At 40.4% G+C, this 23,143-nt stretch overlaps 1 protein-coding gene across 2 annotated transcripts in view; it reads right to left on the bottom strand.

Annotated features, from left to right (window-relative positions):
* The window catches only part of EEFSEC (eukaryotic elongation factor, selenocysteine-tRNA specific), a 176,359-nt gene that overhangs the window by 27,815 nt on the left and 125,401 nt on the right, over window positions 1-23,143 (bottom strand). The window contains exon 6 of one of the 2 annotated variants that reach the window (XM_054036074.1): window positions 21,639-21,795. In XM_054036074.1, the coding sequence (XP_053892049.1) occupies window positions 21,639-21,795 (157 nt within the window). Of the gene's footprint in view, window positions 1-21,638; window positions 21,796-23,143 lie in introns of those variants that run through there. The other variant, XR_008445782.1, reaches the window with a different exon arrangement.

Below are 23,143 nucleotides of genomic sequence, written 5' to 3'. Positions count from 1 at the left end.
GCAGAAAAAGCATCCCCTTCCCAAAAAGATTTAGGAATGACAATGGTTTCCATAGACACTCCAATGTGACAAGAGATTATTTTTGATCACACATTTCTCCAGCAGTAATCTTATGATATACAGGTGTAGAGAGAGAGAGAGAGTGTGTGAGAGAGAGAGGAAACACTATACATTCCTTCTAGCCCCTAAAATCACCCCGACAAGAAGCGAGAGACTGTGTGGAAACTAGGATATAGGGAATAAGTGGCACAAAACATTGATCGGTGGGGGAAAAAAAACTCTACATCCAACTCTTGGACCCACTAAATATCCCAAGTTGCTCCCTCAGGGCAGACAGAGTGTACCCACCCTCTTGGCCCATGGAAGAGCCAGGGGAGAGAAAGCCAATGATAAAATTCATGAAATCACTTCAGTTGCAAAACGATGAGATGAAAAAAAAAGAGTGGATGTTGGAACTGTTGCTCCCATTCGTCTCTGAGTTTCACATACAGCATTCCCTTGTATCACCCTGGCTGCAAGCCCACTGGTCTCATCACTGATTGCAGAGACACACTGTCATGATTTTATGTTTGTAGGAATACATTGAGACATAGCATGGAAATTGCCGCAAGACAAGCCCAAAGTGGCACCAATATATAGTAGGATCTTTAACTAGATATTTTAAGAGTAAAAATATGTATACGCACACAATTAAGATGCTAATAAATGAGACTGTCTCATATGATAATGGAAACTAGAATAAAATTATACTCATCTTCACCTTTTTTCCCCACCATGACCACCAGACATGCAACATTGGGTCAACTTACAACCCTGAACAAGAGCTGGGGCGGAAAGAGGACAATTTAATAGTTGGTTCCATTATTGTTTCAAGAGTGAAGGAGGGTTAAAGGGCAATAGTTTAGTAATGAAGAAACTCCAAGGACCTAGAAAGCATGGCAGCCTCCAGAGGTGGATTTTGCCAAAAGACTATAAAAAAGCTACAAAGCTGCTATTAAGATCCAAACCCTAAAACAAGCCCATAAAGTCAGAAAATATTTATCTGGAAGGGTGGTAGCCCAATAAAAGTTTTATGAATGTTTTACAACTGCCCTGTCAAGAGGCTGGCCGCTCAGTCACCTCCCTCCCCTTCTAAAAAACAACACATGCAAAAAACCTTGCCCATTGTGTCAGGTTCCAAAGTGGGAATGACAAGGCTGTTTGGAAAATGGAAGTACATCTCTCTCTCTCCCTCTCGTAAAAGCCAGCAGAATGTGCATGCCTTTGATCCCACTCCCACTGTGTGTTATGTATAGGCAGGGAGAGAGGGCAATGGCCGCAGTTTTCAGCCCCAAAAAGGAAATGGGAATCTCTGTAAGATATCACCTGCCTCCACTATTTTTTTTGCCAGGCCTCCTTCTCCTGCCCACTAAGCTCTCCTACCTGTTTGGGAGAAAATTTACATGCACAAGTACTAGGGATGACTGGAACTCAGCAAAAGATAGTCAGATCTTATGAAAAGAAATATTTGATTTGCAGGGTACATTTTAAGATGTTCAGCACTGATGCTTATGGGCACTGGAAGGTAAAGTTGATGGCAGGCGAACACAAAGCAGAAAAAGAAGCTTTTGGATGGATGACATGGTATCCTGGGTGGATCATAAGGACTATTCATCCACCATGAGATTAGCAGAGGATCATACAGAATGGGCTACCCAGGTTGCAAACCTCCAGTAATGGAGATGCCTAAGAAGAAGAAGATGATGATAAGGACATTATCCCCATTTTACCAATTTAATAGTTCATTCATTACTTTTCACCTTCTAAGGACAAACCCACCAAAAATAATCCCACATAGTTTAGCGGTGGACAATGTGATCCAAGTGTAAGGAGTTACACTTTTTCATCTTTAATTTTCATGATTCTCATCTCTGGTAAAACATTTTAGGACCTTCTACTTTAAAAAATTCAAAGCAATACAGACAAACACTGTACATTTCAGTTACATTAAAGGGATATTTATTCCTTTCATTACACACTGAGAGAAATCTGGAAATTCAAAAAGGTAAGATGGCTGCTACTTCATCCTCCATCCATGCCACTATGTCTTCCCCATCAATCTCCTCCCTGACTCTCAAATCTCACCCCAAAACAATAGAGCAAAGGAAGAGGAACAATCACAATATGGTGAAATCAAACTAGTTAGGGATGGAAAAGACCCAGCACTTTATCAGCCCCCAGCCAGTGAGAGATTGTTTGTTACAGTGATGTCTGCAGTACTTCATCAATCATTTTTAAATGACCTAACCAACCAGGCTTCCATCAATTCCCTTTGGATTCTTTTCCACGCCCTATCAGGTCTGACCATTGGGAAACATTTCCAGAAATGTAAGCCAAACTTTAATTTGTTGAAGATCATCTTTTTACTCCTAGGTATGGCCACCCTAAATGATTCTTCTCGTGCTGCATCAAGCAAAATGGATGCTGGATTTCTTTTAAAAGATCATCTGGGAGGAAAAGCACCACCCACTCTTGTGACTGAGCAACTGACATTCAATGATGTAACACAGCTTAAACATGACTCCTCCCTCGCCTCTGGTGAAGTAGTATTACGGGGCCATTCCAGTGGATTGCTGGAAAGACAGATGTTTCCCATCAGCCATGTCATGTTTGTGTTAAATAACAGATATTTTTAACATATTGTGTTACTCCATCCATCTTAGTGAATTGCCCGTCTTGTAAAATTCTTTTAATTATATTATTTTCTCTCCACTATCTTCATCATCTACAATTATTTATAGTATTATTGTCTTGGTTTCAAACACTAGTTATAAACATTGTTGCAACAGTTCCTAAATGGGGGTTTTATTTATTTATTTGTCTGTGTGCGCGCGCGCGCTCAAGAATAAAATAATTATTTGAAATGTTTCGACAGGGGTTTCTTGCTTTCACACACACCCCTTCCAAAAAGGAAAATTTTAAGGTAATGTTGAGCAGATCAAATTTGTTTTTCATTGGGGATCTCAAAGAATCAATCTTCCAGAGGATGGCACAGCTCTGTCCTGGGCCTGAAGCTCCGCCAGCCACTTATTTCTGGGGGAGCAGAGCAACCTCTGAGCCAGAGTTTGGCAGGAGTAAGTGCTCTGCTGGATTAAGTTTCAGCATAATGTTCTCGATAGGAATCAGAGCAGCATCCCTAAAGTGCACTGGGAGGCTAAAACGCCAACCATCAAGATGGATGGTTTGTTTTTATTTTTATAGAGATTTTCTAAACCTCAACTTTCACCCCTAACCCCCCCCCTCCCTCCTCCCATTCCCAGCCACCTCCAAAGGCCCATCTGTCTGTTTCATTTAATAGAAACCTATATTTCCTAGCTAATGGATGCACTTGGCTAAGAAGAGATAATCTCTTTGTGTTCGCTTCAGTTGTCTCACTCCTGTTATCATATTAATACTGATTAAATATGAAACCCAACATTTAAGACAGACCGCACGCATTATTTAAAAGGGACAAAATCCCATGAATTTGGACTTGCACATGCTAATCTACATGGAATGTGGTCCCCACTGGAAAGACTCTCCTTTGTGTTTGGATGCCACCCATATTGATTTCCACAGGGCAGTCCTGCTTTGTTGGAGCTGTCCTATTTGGGATCACAGGACATCAGAGGTTTCCTGAAATAGCTGTGGAGTTAATACAGCCCCTACATTAGGAGAGTGGTCCTGCTGTCATACCATTATAATTCAAATAGAAGGGAAGTTTAAGGTCAATCCTTGGCTCTGTCAGGAACTTCCTGTGGGCACTGGAGGAAATCACAATATTTCTTTGTGACTCAGTTTCCCTATCTGAAAAAGATAATACCTATGTCAAAGTGGGGTCGTGAGGCCAATTCACGAATGCCTAGAAGGTGCTTCACATCGCATCTTCAAATATCATCAAATAAGCAAAACTCATTCAACAAGTTTTAGGATTCAAGCTATTTTTTAAAATGGGCTACATTTTTTAAGGAGAGGGGGAAAGGCTCCAGTAATATCTCATGAGAAGGATAAGATTTTATCATAACACTGAAAGGAAAAAAGCCATCTTCAAATTCCTAAAAATAATGAAACATGCCCTACTCCAAGGAAAAATCAGAAGAAATTTTCAAGAAATCATCAATAAATTAATATGTCAAGTGTACCATCCTATACCTGATCAGAGAGGAACAGGGTGAGAGAGAACAGTTGTGGAGGAAATTCACTATTCACAGATAAATTAACAAATTACTAGAATAATGTCTCTCTTCTGTTACAACTGCCTGTGAAAACTAGCAGCCAAGCAGGTGGTTGAAGAAGGAAACAAGTAATACTTAAACTTCACACACAACTTATTCTATTCCGGTTTTTATATTACATCCTTCACTGTGGTATTTAAATGTCCCATTCTTTTTACTCAGTTCTTTCTTTGAAAACTCTGTTGAATAGTATGTGCAAAATGTGACAAACCTTTAAAAATTATCTGCTGCAGTACATTATCTTTGGATTTTAATATTGTCTGTTTAAATACATGACAATCACCACTTTTTAAAAGAGTTATTAACACTGCCACCTATTTTTGTAGGACTTATTGTATTATCTTTATTGCTGTGTCACACCAAGTCTACAGAGGGATGCAAGTTCATCAGATTTATTCCCAGAGCTGTGCTGACATCAAGTACATTGGTTTATGAATATGGAGGTAATCAATTTGAGCATTGTTAGCATCTGCTCCACTACAAAACAAAAACAAAACCACCACACACATAAACAGACCAATATCCTCTACCCAAATATTTGCTAACTAAAGTTAGTCCCTTAAAGTAATTGGAAGTGTCCACTTAAACTATATCCACATTCCTTAGAGACTGAAGACTGGTCAGAGAGTTCCGGGCATCCCTATTCTTGTGATACCTTTTCTGAAAAGGGATGCTACGTGTCCTGCACAACTTTGGAGGAGATGAGGTTACACTATGGTCAGGAAAGCTCCCTTGAGATGTCAAGAAGGCTAACCTAACCTTGTGAGATCCATATAAACAAACAACTGAACATGGAGAGCCTTGAACTGAGGGACTGCTGTTTACCTAACCCCTGAACTGCAAAAGACATCAATCCCTGCCTTATTAAAGAAATGCATACACTCACTCGGCATGCCTGCTCAAGAACTCTCTCATATTCACAGCTTCTCAGGGGTTGAAGGAAGTTCTAACGGGCCCTGTCCCATAAATAAAATCCTTCTGGCGTGCGATAGCTAAATTGTATTAAGACAGGCTGAGACAGCTCCAGTTAGAAGCCACGGGTGGGGGGTGGAGTGAAGTGCCCTATATAAGTTCACTTAGTGGGTTTTTTCCCTTTTCCATTCCAAGTCAGCTCTAACTACCTGGTAAAATAAAACTAGCGGGGAACCCAAAACTTCCCTCCATCAGCAGTATAAATATAGTCGAGCTGTATCAAAAAAACAAACATGCCTACATAACCTGTGTGCATACAGTTTTAAATACAGAGAAATGGAGGCTACATCTACAGCAGGGATCGGCAACCTTTGGCACCCAGCTCACCAGGGTAAGCATCCTGGTGGGCCGGGCCAGTTTGTTTACCTGCTGCATCCACAGGTTTGGCCGATCGCGGTTCTCACTGGCCACGGTTCACTGCTCTAGGCCAATGGGGGCGGCGGGAAGCGGCGGCCAGCACATCCCTCATCTCGCGCCCCTTCCCGCAGCCCCCATTGGCCGGGAGCAGCGAACCGCGGCCAGCAGGAGCCATGATCGGCCAAATCTGCCAATACGGCAGGTAAACAAACCGGCCCGGCCCGCCAGGGTGCTTACGCTGGTGAGCCACGTACCAAAGGTTGCCAAACCCTGATCTACAGTATGGGGATTATAACAGCATAGCTATGGTGCTATAACCCCGTAGTATGGTAGCAAAAGAAACAAAACATTTCAACATAATTCAATTCTGCGTTTTCAGAAATGTTTCTGCAAGTGATTTGTTTACAGCCCAGGGAGAAAACCATGTATCAAGCAAACAAGTTTTTCTAGTGGGGAAAAAGTCCCAAATTGAGAAATTACTGACCTAAAAAAAAGAGCTAGTTCCCATTTGAACTCCAGAAGAACTATAATCTATATACATCTTCAGAGGAGAAACTTGTTAGAACACTTAATAGCAACGAGACATGAAAAAGAAAATCCACACTTCATGATACCCAGCTCCCTTCTGTCAGCAGAAACTTTTGTGCTTTGGCACATTTCCAGTTCTTTAAAAACGTCCTCTCCCCCGCACTAATAGGGTTACCCTGCATCCATTCTAACTTCTCCACATTTACATCTCTCTTTGCATAGGCTGTATCACCATTATGCTAGGTTAAGAGAGAATTAATTATTCCTAATCATAGTGATTATAACTGGAGGAACACGATCAAAACTTCACAATAACAAAGACCAAATTTGTATTTTTTCTGGTAATATTTTTATTATAGTAGCAACCATAATGTGCTGGGTGCTGTACTGATAAATAGGAAGAGAATCCATACCGCAAAGAGTTTACGCTTTAAATAGACAAGACAAAGGGAGTATTCTTTTCCTTAAATTTATAGCCGGAGAACTGAGGCAATGAGAGATTAACTGATTTACTCAAAATATATACGAAATCTGTGGTGGAGCCAGGAATTAAATGAAAATCCCTGAATGCCCAGCATAAGAACATAAGAATTGCCACACTGGCTCAGACCAAAGGTCCATTTAGCCCAGTATCCTGTCTTCCGACAGTGGCCAATGCTAGGTGCCCCAGAGGGAATGAACAGAAGAGGTAATCATCAGGTGATCCACTTCCTGTTGCCCATTCCCAGCTTCTGGCAAACAGAGGCTGGGGACACGATCCGTGCCCATCCTAGCTAATAGCCATTGATGGACCTATCCTCCATGAATTTATCTAGTTCTTGCTTGAACCCTGTTATAGTCTTGGCCTTCACAACATTGACCTCAACCACAAGACCATTCCTCCTCATTTACATTCTAAAAAGACCAAAGCAGATGAAAGATGCGGCAACAGGTAAAGTGATGAAGGGGATGGTAGGCATCCAGCTCGTTTGTTCAATATTTAATATTAGTTTTATTAAAAGCAATTGTTTGGGGAAGAGGTGTTTGGGGCTGAGGACAGGATTTGAAGCAAGCAAGAATGATTGACACAGAAAGGGATCATAGAATCATAGAATATTAGGGTTGGAAGAGACCTCAGGAGGTCATCTAGTCCAACCCCCTGCTCAAAGTAGGGCCAATCCCCAACTAAATCATCCCAGCCAGGGTTTTGTCAAGCCTGACCTTAAAAACCTAGTTGAAAGCAGCTACCAAATCCCCCCTCATTCTTCTCTTCTGCAGACTAAACAATCCCAGTTCCCTCAGCCTCTCCTCATAAGTCATGTGCTCCAGCCCCCTATCATTTTTGTTGCCCTCCGCTGGACTTTTTCCAATTTTTCCACATCCTTCTTGTAGTGTGGAGCCCAAAACTGGACATAGTACTCCAGATGAGGCCTCCCCAATGCCGAATAGAGGGGAATGATCACCTCCCTCGATCTGCTGGCAATGTCCCTACTTATACAGTCCAAAATGCCATTAGCCTTCTTGGCAACAAGGGCACACTGTCGACTCATATGCCGCTGCTCATCCACTGTAATCCCTAGGTCCTTTTCTGCAGAACTGCTGCCTAGTCATTCGGTCCCTAGTCTGTAGCAGTGCATGGGATTCTTCCATCCTAAGTGCAGGACTCTGCACTTGTCCTTGTCAAACCTCATCAGATTTCTTTTGGCCCAATCCTCTAATTTGTCTAGGTCCCTCTGTATCCTATCCTTATCCTCCAGCGTATCTACCACTCCTCCCAGTTTAGTGTCATCTGCAAACTTGCTGAGGGTGCAATCCACGCCATCCTCCACATCATTAATGAAGATATTGAACAAAACCGGCCCCAGGGCCGACCCTTGGGGCACTCCACTTGATACCGGCTGCCAACTAGACATGGAACCACTGATCACTACCCGTTGAGCCCAACGATCTAGCCAGCTTTCTATCCACCTTATAGTCCATAAGATTGTGGGAGTAAGAAAAGTGAACGACCAAAGGGAGGGGGAAGCGTGAAGGTGGGAGGTGAAGAGAGATGGAAGTGTAATGCACAGGGAGAATGAAGTTGAGTAACTGAAAGGTGGCTAAGAGTGAAAGCAGATTCCTGAAATTATCTAAAATGTTACTGTCCAGCAGTGCTTCTTGACAACCAATTCCAGAACAGCTTAAAAAGGGGGATTATAAACGCAAAAGAGGCAAAAAACACATTATGTTAAAATCCACAGCACATTACTATGTGCAATAAGTACTTGCCTGGGACTAAAGATCCTATGACCAAGATTATAAACTCAGCCATTATATTAAGAAAATAATTTAATATCAGGATGGTTTGTTTTTGCCTTTTTGACAATAACCGTTATTCCATAGAAATATGGGCTATGCTTCCTGCAGCCATTTTTATAGCTGAAGTTTGGCTATTAATCACAACTGTTATACTGTATTTATATACAGGAAATGCTTTAGTTACTAATGTACAATATTGTAACAGAAGATATACTGTAACAGAACGCCATCAGTACAGGTCTATAGAAACTCTGTTTATGATCTATTCTTTGTTAAGCATTGAAACCATGATGAGTTCTGTATAAGATACAATCTTTGTAATATAGGCCTGACACACAAGAGTACTATTAGGAAACAAACTATTTCCTGGTCCTATACACATAGTCTGGTTCAAGGTTCCAAAGGTTAGTATCCCTGTCACATGACAGGGGTCAACGCCCATGAAGCAGCGATTACTGTTACAGTCAAGTATTAGAGGGGTAGCCATGTTAGTCTGGATCTGTAAAAAGCAACAAAAAGTCCTGTGGCACCTTAAAGACTAACAGATGTATTGGAGCATAAGCTTTCGTGGGTGAATACCCACTTCGTCAGACGGATGACTAATGAAGTGGGTATTCACCCACGAAAGCTTATGCTCCAATACATCAGTTAGTCTTTAAGGTGCCACAAGACTCTTTGTTGCTTGTTACAGTCAATGTTCCAAACAGCTTACAATTAAAAAACCACAAAGAAATGTGCCCCAAGGAAGTCCTAATGACATACACCTCTAAAATGTGCCCAGACTTTAAAAAGACATCAGAATAAAAGTTAGTGGGAAGGAAAGGTGAAATGGAGGAACAATCAAAGTCAAGGGAGCACAAAAGACTTCTTTACGGGAAGTAGAAATATTTAATTTCCATTGCTCACCAGGCCTATCCTTATGGCATTTAAATTCTGAATGCAATAAATATCTGTATTGCTAAGCTTCTATTTAAACATTTTATAATCACCACTTCTACTTGTGCATATGTGTAAATCACAGGTAATTTTTAAAAAAAATTATTGAACGTTACTAAAGAAAGTTCCTTCTTGGCCATCATCTGACCTAGGCCCCAGTCCAGCAATTGGATCCACATAAGTAGACCCTTGCACACACATGTAACCCCACTGAAGCCAATGAGGCCCTGTGCAACCACAAGGGTCCTTCCTTCCCAACTATGCAGCATTTATACAAATGAGAGATGCTGAAGATTTTCAAGGCTGTTTAAGATAGTTATAATTTTTATAATAAAGATTAGTTTTATGAGAAAAATATGTATTGTTAAATTTCTGTAGAATCCTTCTTTGCCCTGTCATGATCTTTTAAGGAGCACTGAATGAGTTAAATGTAGTATAAATTATATAGGATCTGATGCTGAATTATACCTTTTTCATCTGGCAGGCGCCGGACGACGAACCACAGAGGACAGTGGCGGCAGACAAGCATCCGCCGAAATGCTGCCGACAAGCGGCAACGTCAATAGGCATCGCCGCCCAAATGCCGCTGACAAGCAGCGTCATCCAGAGGCGTCACCACCGAAATGCTGCCGACAAGCAGCGGCGTTTTGGTGGTGGTGCCGCCTCTGGATGACGCTGCTTGTCGGCGGCATTTCGGAGGATGCTCGCCCGCCAGCCAGTACACGGGCACACTCAGACGCCCTGGCAGGCACCATGGTGCACGCGGGCACCGCGTAGGGGACCCCTGATCTAGATCATCCCTGACAGGCATTTGTCTAACTTACTCTTAAAAATCTCTAATGATGGAGATTCCATAACTTCCCTAGGCAATTTATTCCAGTACTTAACCACCCTGACAGTTAGGAAGTTTTTCCTACTGTCCAACCTAAACTGTCCTTGCTGCAATTTAAGCCCACTGCTTCTTGTCCTATCCTCAGAGGTTAAGGAGAATAAGTTTTCTTCCTCCTCCTTGTAACAACCTTTTATGTACTTGAAAACGGTTATGTTCCCGCTCAGTCTTCTCCTCTCCAGACTAAACAAACCCAGTTTTTTCAATCTTCTCTCATAGGTCATGTTTTCTAGACCTTTAATCGTTTCTGTTGCTCTTTTCTGGATTTTCTTTTTGTCCACCTCTTTTCTGAAATATGGCCCCCAGAACTGGATACAATACTCCAGTTGAGGCCTAATCAGCGCTGAGTAGAGTGGAAGAATTACTTTTCGTGTCTTGCTTATAACACTCTTGCTAATACATCCCAGAATGTTTGCCCCACCGCCCCCCGCCTCCCACCCCTTTTTTTTTTTTTTTTTTGCAATAGTGTTACACTGTTGACTCATATTTACCTTATGATCCACTATGATCCCTGGATCCCTTTCTGAAGTACTCCTTCCTAGGCACTCATTTCCCATTTTGTATGTGTGTAACTGATTGTTCCTTCCTAAGTGAAGTACTTTGCATTTGTCCTTATTGAATTTCATCTGATTTACTTCAGACCATTTCTCCAGTTTGTCCAGATCATTTTGAATTTTAATCCTATCCCTCAAAGCACTTGCAGCGTCTCCCACCTTGATATCATCCGCAAACTTTATAAGTGTACTCTCTATGCCATTATCCAAATCACTGAAGATATTGAACAGAACTGGCCACAGAACTGATCCCTGCAGGACCCCACTCGTTATGCCCTTCCAGCTTGACTGTGAACCACTGATAACTACTCTCTGGGAACGGTTTTCCAACCAGTTATGCACCCACCTTACAGCAGCTCCATCTAGGTTGTATTTCCCTAGTTTGTTTATGAGACATTTCTGTGAGACAGTATCTAAAGTATGAAAATTCCTTTTCTTTCAACTGGATATTGTAAGAGGCACAGAAACCATTTTGTTTTTTTCATACAGTATAGCCAAACTGCCTAGGCAAAAAAACAAAGACATCGCTAACTGTTTACTTTTTTTTCTCTAAAATAGTAAATTCCACACAAGAAACTACAGAAGAGTGTTCAATTTGCAAAGTGAAACACTTGAAAGTCAGGAAATGCCAAAAGCAAGGTTGCATGTGCAACCTTCGTCTGCTCTTGTGCATATGTGTTAGTATATGGTTTTAATTACATAAAATTATTTCTATGAATAAAATACACCTCTACCTCAATATAACGCGACCCGCTAGAACACGAATCGGATGTAACGCGGTAAAGCAGTGCTCCGGGGGGGGGGGGGGGGGGCTGCGCACTCTGGTGGATCAAAGCAAGTTCGATATAACACCGTTATAGATTTTTTACCTATAACGCGGTAAGATTTTTTGGCTCCCGAGGACAGCGTTATATTGAGGTAGAGGTGTAGTAAATAAAATATAATAATAATAATAATAATAATAAAGTGGATTAAAGAGAGGTTCTGTAGATCCGTATCACATTCTAGTTCAAACTCTGTTTTCAATTACAGCAGTGTAAATCCAAAATAAATCCACTGAAGTCAATAATTATGTGCAGAATTTGTCCTTTAGTGCACAGGATATATACTTGAAATAAGAATGCCCACTTACCTTACCGGTTTGAGCTAAATGCAAAATCGCTTCTTCTCCCAAGCTTTCCTTTGATAGTGCTTTACTCTCACGATCACACTCCCATTTTCATATCTAAATACTCCCCACCCCAAACCTGCCCTTTGCCAACCGAGAAGGAGGAAAGAATTCATTGATGCCATTTTTGCTTTTCAGAGGTGCTACGGTACTATGATGATGTGGGTTATAAGTGCCTAAATAGGTAGATTAAAAAACCCAGGAGTCTGTACTGAGTCTCCTGCTCTAATCACTATAGTTCGTCACCACATCAAATAAGTGTAGCTGGAAAGCCAAAGCTAGACTCAAACTGCAACATGTCTAAAAAAGGCTGCTACCTCACTTTCAATTTCTAAATTCAGCTGATCTTTACTGTCTTAAGTGTTTCACTCTCTCTTCTAGCCTTGCTCAGTTTAATGCAACCATCCTGCATTCTGAAAGCAGTTCACTAAACTGTTACTTGCAGAAACTTGTTAAATGAATAAACTTGTCATATACAATCTCTATTAATGAGTTTATTCCATCATCTGGTATTTGTTCAGAAAGGCTTTGCTGTTAGATAAAATGCAGTTTGCACAGCACTGAGAAATAGCTTCTCGGGGACAACCCAGTCCCCCATAGCCTCCACAAGCACGGAGGAACCTCTTGCAGCAAAATCAGCATGGTTCCGCTGTGCAAGTGAGGGGAAGAACCTAAAAGGGGTTGCACACCTCAGAGCATCAGAGCCCAGCTCTGGGCCTCCTCACACCCTGATGCACAGCAAAAACGGTTCAGCTGTTTCTGAAAATGAGATGAGGGGAAAATATATAGTTTTGCCCATATTAAAAAGATCTTACAACCATTTTGTGGGGAAGCTCTAGTGCTTTGGAGCAAGCACTTCACATACAGCAAGGGGGGTGGCCTTTGTGTCAGGGATATGTCCTTTTTTGTCCCAGTGAAAATCCACCAAAATTTGGCCAAGTTACAAGCCTTTGAATAATATCAGTTTACGTATTTTCAGTAGAGACTTGTTAAGACTTTGGAAGCTAAATTCCCTGAAGATTACATCTGCTCTGGGTATACTCTAGCCTTGGGCTGAGTGCACTTTTCCTGTAATTGTTCCTCCGAGCTGTTGCAGGCTGCTGTGGTGTTGGTCATCGGAACTAAGAGCAAGGATACTGTCTCTCTATGCCCTCTGGACTCCCCCTGCTGGTGCCAGGCCTGAGGGAAAGAGAGATGGCAGCCACAGAGGGAATACATTGGGACAAGGAGCACTGGGGGACTGGAAGCTGGCCGGAGTCAGGAAGACAAATTGGGACTCACTGGACAGAGGAAGGGAGCCAAAGGGGGGAAGGAGACTTAGACTGGACAAGAAGTCTACTTGGAAGTTATTCTGTTAGTTCAAATAGCAGAAGTCTGTGCTATGAATCTTAAAATTTGGTTCGAGGAAGAGTACATGCATATTTTAGCTTGTACCAATAGGATGCTTTCACTCTCTCGGGGAAAAAAGGTGTTTCAGCGTGTTTTGCTCTTTAGCACCACCTAATGGCTATTGATGGAGCAGCAATTTTTTTCCAGAGACCACCCAGATTCATAAGTCCAAGCTCAGTGCACTGACTACCACTGATATATAGGGGGGAGAAGGGTAAGAATTGTACACGATGACCCAGGACCAGTAGCGAGAGGAAATCTATAGAGCCTCCAGTTAGACTGGCTAACTCTTTCTTGTAGGAAGGTGATTATCTTTATGGGGATGATTTATATGTTTTTGCTGGAGGTGGATAACACTGTGATGTCGAGGTTACTTTCCCACAAAAAGGAGTATAAGGGGAGAAAGGAAGGTGGCTTTATCTAATTCTGTACAACTGTTCAAAGAAATGTCTGTTCACCTGCAGAAAAAACAGCAGGCATTCTGTAGCACACACTAGTCTACACAGTACCCAGCTTGTGGGCCTACCTAGGAGTTTGGTTGTTGGGCACATTTTTCAGAAGCACAGGTATGCACTCAATGAATACTATACGTCTCGTGGTGCTTTATATTTCCACCCTCAATGTTCGTTCAGTCCTAGAACAGCAAACTGCTAAGCAAATGTTCCAATTACAATCCAATACTTGAATAATGGTCCTAGAATCCTCACAAACCCTATTAACATTAGCCCGCAATGACCAGCTGCCTGTCAAGCCAATCTTTAAAATCAATACATCACTCTTCAGTGCTCCAAGTTTAGAGAGAACCTACTGCACTTCACTCATTACTGTCAAGAGGTAAGATGTTCCAGATACTAGCACAGAAGAGGAGGAGAACCAGATAAAAAATTACACATATTTGACTTCTGTTTTCAATCAAGAGGAAAGTGTATAAATCCTGGCTTTGTCCCAGCCAACAATACTCTCCAAGGTCAATAAATCTGGATATTCAGTTCTTCAAAGGTCAATGTGTGCTTACAAGGTAGGCTAGACTCTTTCTGGCCAGCTTCTCCATGTAAATGCAATCCAGACTTCTAGCTTCTTTGTGGTCAACAGGACTTTTACATTGCCACAGTTTAATCTGCTCAAGAGAGGATCATAAAGGGAAGTGATGCTTCCCTGGCAACAATCCTCTCTGAGCCTCTGTCCATACTACACTAGCCAACTTTCACAAAGAGGAAAGGAGATTTATGCTTGAAGTATCCCTTAAGGATTTTAGGTTTTGTTTGTTTTAGAGGGTAGGGGAAAAAGGACTTTGAAAGAACAATCAGAACTAATCTTCAGCTTTTAAATAAAATGCAACTTACACAGATTTCTTGCCCTTGGGTTTTTGTGTTCTCCTCTCAACTGAAAAGCTACTCAGCCGCACCTGATGCTGACAGTAAAAGCAACCCATGAGGCTTAGTGGCTTGCAATTTTTTATTTTATTTTAATAAACAGAGACCCAGATTGGGCAGGCACGGACATAAAAAGTGCTTGAATTCCATTTGCTTACAGAGGAAGATTATCCTATTTTCATATAACAACACAAGAAAAGGATTTCAAAGGGTGGGCTCCCCCACAAAAAGTAAGCATGCTGGCTGGTTTAAAGGCTCTCTAAAGCTATACTTACATGTTCTCATGGTGCCAGATATGTGGGGATGGAATAGGAAAAGGTCTATACAAGATGTGGATATCCAACCTGTTGTTGGGATACCAGGACGATAACATTGGACAACCTGGAAGGAAGCCTGGCTCAGCACCTTGGGGTGCTCTCCACTTACTTTTCTTCTATCTTTGTTTCTAATGGTCTTCATAAGATTGTAAATATGCACAATGTAAGATTAAGTATAAACAATGCAGGAAACCACTTTACTGTACTTATCTTTTTCTTATACTAATGTATATTGATTTTTCTATTATTTCAATTATATTTGTCTCTAATTAAAGTTCAAAGTTTGCGCATGTTTCACCAATAACATCTTAATTAACTCTAAGTATCCATCTGAATAAAGAACCTGTCACTTGTAACTAGTGCATGGTGCACGCCAACAAATAATTTTATAATTGCAATATTCAATCAGGCTACAATTGACAAACCAACTAAATGCAAGTACTCCAAAAGTACCAACTATTAATAGTGTATGGGAGTCTGGGACACCTGTAAACCTCCTGATATTCTAAGTAGGCCTAGCATAGAGTAGTCTAGATTTTCAGTAAGGATCCAGAGTGATTCTGTATGGTATATGACTATTTTTCCATTATAATTTTTCTGACTTTACATTATTCTAGTCTCCATTATTATTATTATTATTTAAATTCTTCCCACTCTGATCCCTCTGTCTCCTAAGAAGAATGTCAACCAAACAGCTGACAGGTATCCAACTTTCAAAAGCACAATGTTCATATGGGACTGAAATTAGGCAAAACATGGTTGTGCCCATCCTTAGTTCTTAGTCACATCAACGACTTCTCTCTAGTTGGTAGGCAATTTTATGAATCAGCATGGGAGGTCTATTCAATCAATGTGTGGCACCCTCTGCTATCATAGGTGGCTACCGAAGTGTCACAATGGGAAGATAACATTTTTTATATGCAAGAGACCAGGGCAGAATTAAACCAGGAATCCTGCAACATCTAGCTTTGCACACCAGAATGTAAGATCTCTAGGACAAAGAACATCAGCTAGTTCTTATCACTCTTCCACATCATCCTCTACCAATACAACAGTATGACAGACAGCATTCTAGGAAAACACACATTCTGTCCTCTTAGCCAAAGAGCAAGCACAGAGCATTAGTCAATAGTGTGGGTGTAAGTTAGATCTTTAACTTTTTATGCTAATTTCTAGGTGGTTTAACCCTTCTACTAAAGGTCTGGCTGCAGATGTTGAATATATTAGCTTGTTCATATGTGCCAATACTTGGAACTGGAAGATAAAAGGGAAAAAAAAAAAAAAAAAAAAACACACCTTGGGAACAGAAGGCATGCCCACAAATAAATTTGGTTTTGTCTTCATCAGCTGTCAGAAAAGAGGAACACAATCACCCTGAATTGGTACAAGTAATATCAAAGAAAAAAGCCTGGTATTTCCATGCTTGTTTGTGTCTTCCTATGAAAAGTATGCATTTTATATATTTAAACCCACTTGACTCATATAAACTCTTGTGAATTTCCTGAATATGCACTGCTTCTTTTGCATTAAGAAACAATGTAGCTTTTTAACAACACATATGTATAGTAATTTCTACTGTAATGAGAAGAGGGAAGAGAAGAACTGCAGTCAAATGTGCCACAGAGCAAGAGAAAGGATAAATCCTTTCCTAACAATTAGCTCAGAAATGAGAATGAACTATGCCTGTGATATCAAGCGTGCTCAAATTGGATAAAAAAAGCCACCAAGTTTTAAGACCATTACATGTGACAATAACTTTATACCAAGCTAGAAACAATGGAATGGGCATATCTACAGCTAATCTACTGATTGATGACTTGAGCCACACCAACCCACATTATAAACTCACAAACTGAGTCTGACAGGATCAGTCAGTATGTGGATGAAAAACCTCTAAAAAACAAAACAAAACAAAGCAGGTGATTCACACTCCTCTGAGTTGCTTATTGATTCCATAACCCACCTAGGTCTGTACTGTTGGAATTACTGTCTTCCAGAGAACATGAACACAAGGTCATTAAAGATTCAATGACACTTTGCTAGGGTAGGGCAATTGGTTAAATGCTTTCTGCTAAATTTGTTCATAAGTTTCAACAAAGTTGCATCTGATGAAGTGGGTTCTAGCCCACGAAAGCTTGTGCCCAAATAAATGTGTTAGTCTCTAAGGTGCCACAAGGACTCCTCATTGTTTTTGTTGATACAGACTAACACGGCTATCACTCAGAAACAAATACAGAATTCTTCACTTCCTTTCCACTAACTGAAGTGTAGTGTTACTGTGCACTGTTAGAACAGTTGCCATGTGTCACTCCCTTAATAGATCCATTTCAGTGGCAATTCTCATCACACAAAGTGTATAATTTGCAAAGCACTCTGGGATAACTTTGCATTTATAATGTTGCTTATTTTTCAGAAGCCCACTAAATGTATCTTATAGAAAAGCACTGTACATAGTACACATTTTATGCATTTGAAGGACACAGCAGGATAGTTTGGAAAAATATAAGTGCCACCCTGTATATTAGTATCTCCTATCTCTTCCACAGTTAAACCATTACATTTACTTGCTGCAAAATCCATCCGCACAGAATTAAAAAAAATCTGTCAGCAAACGCATATCTATTTTTGCTTGAAATGCCATTACCACCAAGCAGGGATGCCAAATCTTGCCATTCTGGGAATAAATTTTGTCCTGATATACTCTCAGAAATCAGAGATGCAAAAGTGTGTCTTGTTAAGAGTGTCTTGTTCTTATACCTCCAACCACCCTGGTTTTTCCTTAAAGAGCATTCACAAACGTTTGGTCTAATCCAGGGGTCGTCAACCTTCCAGAAGTGGGGTGTCGAGTCTTCATTTATTCACTCTAATTTAAGGTTTCGCGTGCCAGTAATACATTTTAATGTTTTTAGAAGGTCTCTTTCTCTAAGTCTATAATATATAACTAAACTACTGTTGTATATAAAGTAAATAACGTTTTTAAAATGTTTAAGAAGCTTCATTTTAAATTAAATTAAAATGCAGAGCCCCCCGGACTGGTGGCCAGGACCCGGGCAGTGTGAGTGCCACTGAAAATCAGCTCGCGTGCCGCCCTTGGCATGCGTGCCATAGGTTGCCTACCCCGGTCTAATCTATATTTGAATAACTTGAGTGATCGAACATCCACCACTTCATCTGCAGGGATGATTCTATTGTCCCATAAATCTATGTTAAGAAACTTTTATTGATAGTCAAGCTTCATTTTCCTTTGCTTCATTTCATACTATTATTTTTAGTCCTACCTCCTTGGACCACCCGAAAAGATTCCTCTCCATCTTCAGTGTTTATGCGCTTCAAATATTTGTAGCTAATCATCTCTCCCACTTAGTCATCATTTAGCCAAGTTATATGTATTTCTTTTCATCTTCTTTCCCTCGTAAATCAATCCCTCCAGACCCTTAATCATTTTTGTTACTCGTTTGTGAATTCCATCCAGTTTGCTGACAGCTTTCCAGAACTGAGCCACTCACAACTGCATGCAGTATTCTAGGTGTGCTCTTATCTAGAGGAAGGAAATAAATCCTCTTTGTACTTATATAGTGATGTTAATCCACAGACCCCAAAGCGATTTACCTCAGTAGATAATTAGTATCTGCATTTTACAAAGGGGGAAAGTGAGGTACAGAGAAAGGAAGTATCTTGCCCAGTGTTGCACATAAAGTCAGTGGCAGAATCAAAAGAACAGGTGTCCTGATTCCCAATGACCTAGTCATTCCAACAGACAACAACTGCCCTTATCTCCCTCAATCTTCTCCCAGCTAGTTGAGCTACTGACCTCTGCTAGCTACATCTGAGATTTAACAACAAATCCCTGCACAACAAAACCAATCCAAAATGATCATAGGTTAACTATCCAACCAATCTGCCCATTTCCACAAATTACATTCCAGCAGTCAAGACTGGTTTTCAGTGATTCAGAAGTAACTGTTGTGCATGTCAGGTTGAAGCAGTTTTCATCTTGTAAGGTTTGCTTGTTTGTTTTTGGTTCAGATGTCTTTGTTAAGGAATCCTCAATCAACTAACTAAAGAACTTCAGAAAGGTTGAGAATAATTCTTTATGGAAGGAATCTATAGGGGGAAAAGTCTGTAAGGGAAAGCCAGGCTGAAGGGGAGAAGAATCTGACCAGTTAAATTTAATAATAATAAAAAAAAAAACTTGGAAAACCCATAAACAGGATGCAGACACATTAAAAAAGCAACACTGACCTAACAAAGGAATGTGAACTGTAGTTGACTTAAACAGCATCATACCCATTAGCCCTCCCTACACACACAAATCTTGGAAACTTTTAAAGGAACCAAGTTATTTAAAACTTTCCATACCATCTACTTTTCACTACATATACTTTTCACCTATGAGACTGCCTTGCTTTGGCTGCTGCCCCTTCTTTCTGGTTGGTAAAGCCCCCAAACTTGCTTCAGGATAAAGAAAAGAATAGCTATAATATTCTCCTTTGTCTTGTAAAAATATTAAATTCTAACATAACTGGAACACAAAGACTCATTGGAAGAAGAACAGGAACCGAGAGGATTCTCTGTTCTATGATCTGATCTACTGTTCAACTTCAGAAAATACCAGCAGGAGTAGATTGTAAGCACCTTGGAGCAGAGACTATTTCTTCCTACTTCTGTTCAGAACTCAGCACTCTGTTAATACACAATAAATAATTATAATGTTTGCAGAAATGGGGAACACAGGGTGGTAGTCATTTCTCACACTCTCACTTGCTAAAGGATGGCACAGGCTCACTTGGCAAAGGGAACCTAACAGACTCCATCCTGTCCCATATGGGACTCGTTTTTTCTATCAAGAGTTTGATCAAATTATAGACACAATTTTTCTGTTATTTGATAAATGGTAATCACCACTGATAACACGTAACAGTGCTCACTAAATTTTAATGCCTGAATTCATCTCTAAGTTTCCATCTGCATCAGCATTTTCATCAAAGAGGTCGATTATTGGACTCATTCCCACGTGAGCAGCTGATCTGTCCACCACTCAGGCTACCCTTTGATCAAAAAAAAGATTATTGAAAGAAGGCATCAGAACAGTGTTATTTACAAATACTTTACCTCGGTTTTCCTCTAGAGCTCTTTGGAAAGACCTCCTACCTTAAGCAAACCTATGCTTGCAGCACTATTTTTGCCAACAACCCAATGCTATGTGTTAGCAGGGTTTAAAGTTCCAAAAAGGGCAAAGTAAATTCATCTACCTCCATCGCAAATCATTTTTAAGTCTCCATTGTGTCTCCAACTAGCATCTCAGACCAATTGGCAGAGTTTCTCAACTGGTGGCTAAACTGAAATTGTGAGTGTCCAACACATGACCCCACTCAAGACACAAATGGGGAGCCTTTTAGTCTAGTCACCACATTCACCAGGAAAGCCAAAAGGACAGAGCCTTCCACAGTCTAACCAAATAGGAGCTGCACTAATCTGGCTTTAGCTGTAAGTTGAGGGTAGGGTGACCAGAGAGCAAGTGTGAAAAATCGGGACAGGGGGTGGAGGGTAATAGGAACCTATATAAGAAAAAGACCCCAAAATCGGGACTGTCCCTATAAAATCGGGACATCTGGTCACCCTAGTTGAGGGGGAGAGTGGTCAGTCTTGAAAGAGGGACTGAAAATCAGGAGACTTCAAGTCTTTTCCCAGATCTGTCAATGAGTTGCTGTGTACTTGTGGCAATGTCACTTAACTTCATGTTAGTGTCCCCATTTGTATAACAGAAGTAAGCAACACTTACCTCATTGGGGGTAGTAAGGATTAACTAGTTAACATTTGCAAAATACTCATAGATCTTTGGATTGAAGACACTAGAGAAATGCAAAGTATTACTATTATTAAGTCACTCTTATTTTACGATTTGAATTTTAAATGCAGCACTCACTGGTGCTATGACCCAGAATAACTTTTGTCATAGTAGTATGCTGCCAAATTAGGGAAGCAAAAATCACAGTGACAGCACAAATAAATCATAAAAATAGTATAGAAGTAGAAGATGCAAAAGCAGTTACAGAAGGTACATATACACTCAAAAACTCTACAATCCACTTATCAAAGAAATTGCCGTTTGTATTTCAAGGCAGGTTAGATAATAATACATATAATATGGAGTATTGTTAAGGAAAGGATATCCTGAATTTGTTGTATTTGATAAATAACTATAAGTAAAAATGAAGGAGGAGACACTCTCTCTTGCTACCTTGTTTTAATTCCACATCACTAATCTTTTGCTCAGTGTGATGCTGCCGGAAACTTTACAATGAAATCCACACACCCCAAAAGTATGTCCAATGTTGCTGAGCACTAAAGGGGAAGGGACTTCAAACCCTGAGTTTGTTGATAGATAGCAGGGGTGGCTGCATCCCATAGAGTTTGATAACATAACGTCATGGCCTCTGCTACTTAATTACAGGAGGAGCAGCCCACTGAGAATAAAGGACCCACTAACTGTTGATACATCTGGATCTGAACTGATGCTGCAACTGGCTCCCTTTTGTGACAATTAGGATCAGCCCTCATTTGGACAAAGTTTTGATGTCTTCTACACTTGAGATTTCTGTTAGCCGAAGGAATGAGAACTTACTTGGAATTCGGATTTTAAATTTGCCACTCTGCCCAAAGCCGCTCTCTATTACTCCATCCTCTCCTGTAGATAGTTTGACTTTTAGCCCCACAAAAATCTGGATGTTGGTCTCCTTCTTAAACAACGAACGACCAATCACACTATAATCATCCAGCACCTGCAAAACAAAAGAAATATGTATTTTATATATTTTATATATATATACATATACACACACACATATATGTGAGTCTAAATCATAGAATAACAAGAACAATTACACATATATGGAATACATTATAATGTGGTATGCTTTAAAGCTTTCATCAGCATGAATTTGGGATGGCCACAACTCTCAAATGGCACAGTATGTATATAAATACTTATTCTAAGTGAGCACAGGACTGATAGCCAGGAACTTCTGATTCTAACCACAACTCTTTTCCAAAACTGCAAGGGAACATCTATAAGTCATTTTCTGTGCCTCAGACTCATCTACTGTAAAAACAGGGGGAATAATACTCACGTGCCTCACATAAGTGATGTGAAGATTAATTAGTTAGCATCTATTAAGTGCTTTGAAATCTTTCCATGAAAGGAATGGAGAAGTGCAGTTGTTATTGAAGACCCTCACCACAAAGCAGTTTATTCCATCACTTACCCCAACATCACTTCTATAGCAACTCCACTTCCCTCAACATCAGTTCTGTACCCATATCACCTTGGTTTCAGTCAAGCAGGTGATTACTCAGAATTCCTCAATACAACCCTTTAAATGCTATATGTAGAAGTGAATTTTTTATCATATTGATTTGTTAAACCAAAACTCATATGAATTTTAATTTCAAGGTTTGTAACCAAGTAGGAGGAGCCATTCCAAGTTTGGATTCTTAATTAAGTGATCAGGCACAAGAACCAGCAAGCTTGGTGGGTAGGGTGAGATAAACAACCCTCCCCAAGGCATTATGAAGCATAAGGTGCAGCCAACTGAGCCTAATTCCCAAGATGTGAATATCTTTGGATGCTACTAACCCCTAGAGTTACTGTACCTTCCTCACTGCAGTAACAAGAGTCTTTATTTTTGGGAAGGAATTAGGAAGCACTGCTTTGTTCCTTTATTACAGTAGAAGTTGCAGCTGGCTTCAGCAACTGTTTCTTCATTGCACCTGAGTGGTCCTTTTAGCCAAGCTATTCAGAAAAACGTTTTGAGAGCCACAAATTAGTCTGAATATTCCCTCAGTCCACAGTTTGATACTTCACAGCATTATGACCCATCAGTTACAAGCTACTCCGATTTCTTAGAAACTTCTGTTCCATGGGCAGACATTTGCCGAGCCTGAGGAATTACAAGCCACCAATGTTCTTTTTCATGTTTTTAAATTAAGATGCTTTTAAAAAAAATACACTACTCTATTCTAGTTCCTGACATTTCTCAGGTGTCTAGTTAAGCAATCTAATACCACAGTCCTAAATTTTTAATTGTTTAAACACAAAAACTATCAAGATCAATAGAACATCCCGGAGGG

This window comes from Malaclemys terrapin, chromosome 7 (assembly GCF_027887155.1).
Source record: "Malaclemys terrapin pileata isolate rMalTer1 chromosome 7, rMalTer1.hap1, whole genome shotgun sequence".
Taxonomy (NCBI): Eukaryota; Metazoa; Chordata; order Testudines; family Emydidae; genus Malaclemys; species Malaclemys terrapin.
The sequence above is the reverse complement of the archived record's forward strand: the minus strand, read 5'-3'. Positions and strand labels throughout refer to the sequence as shown.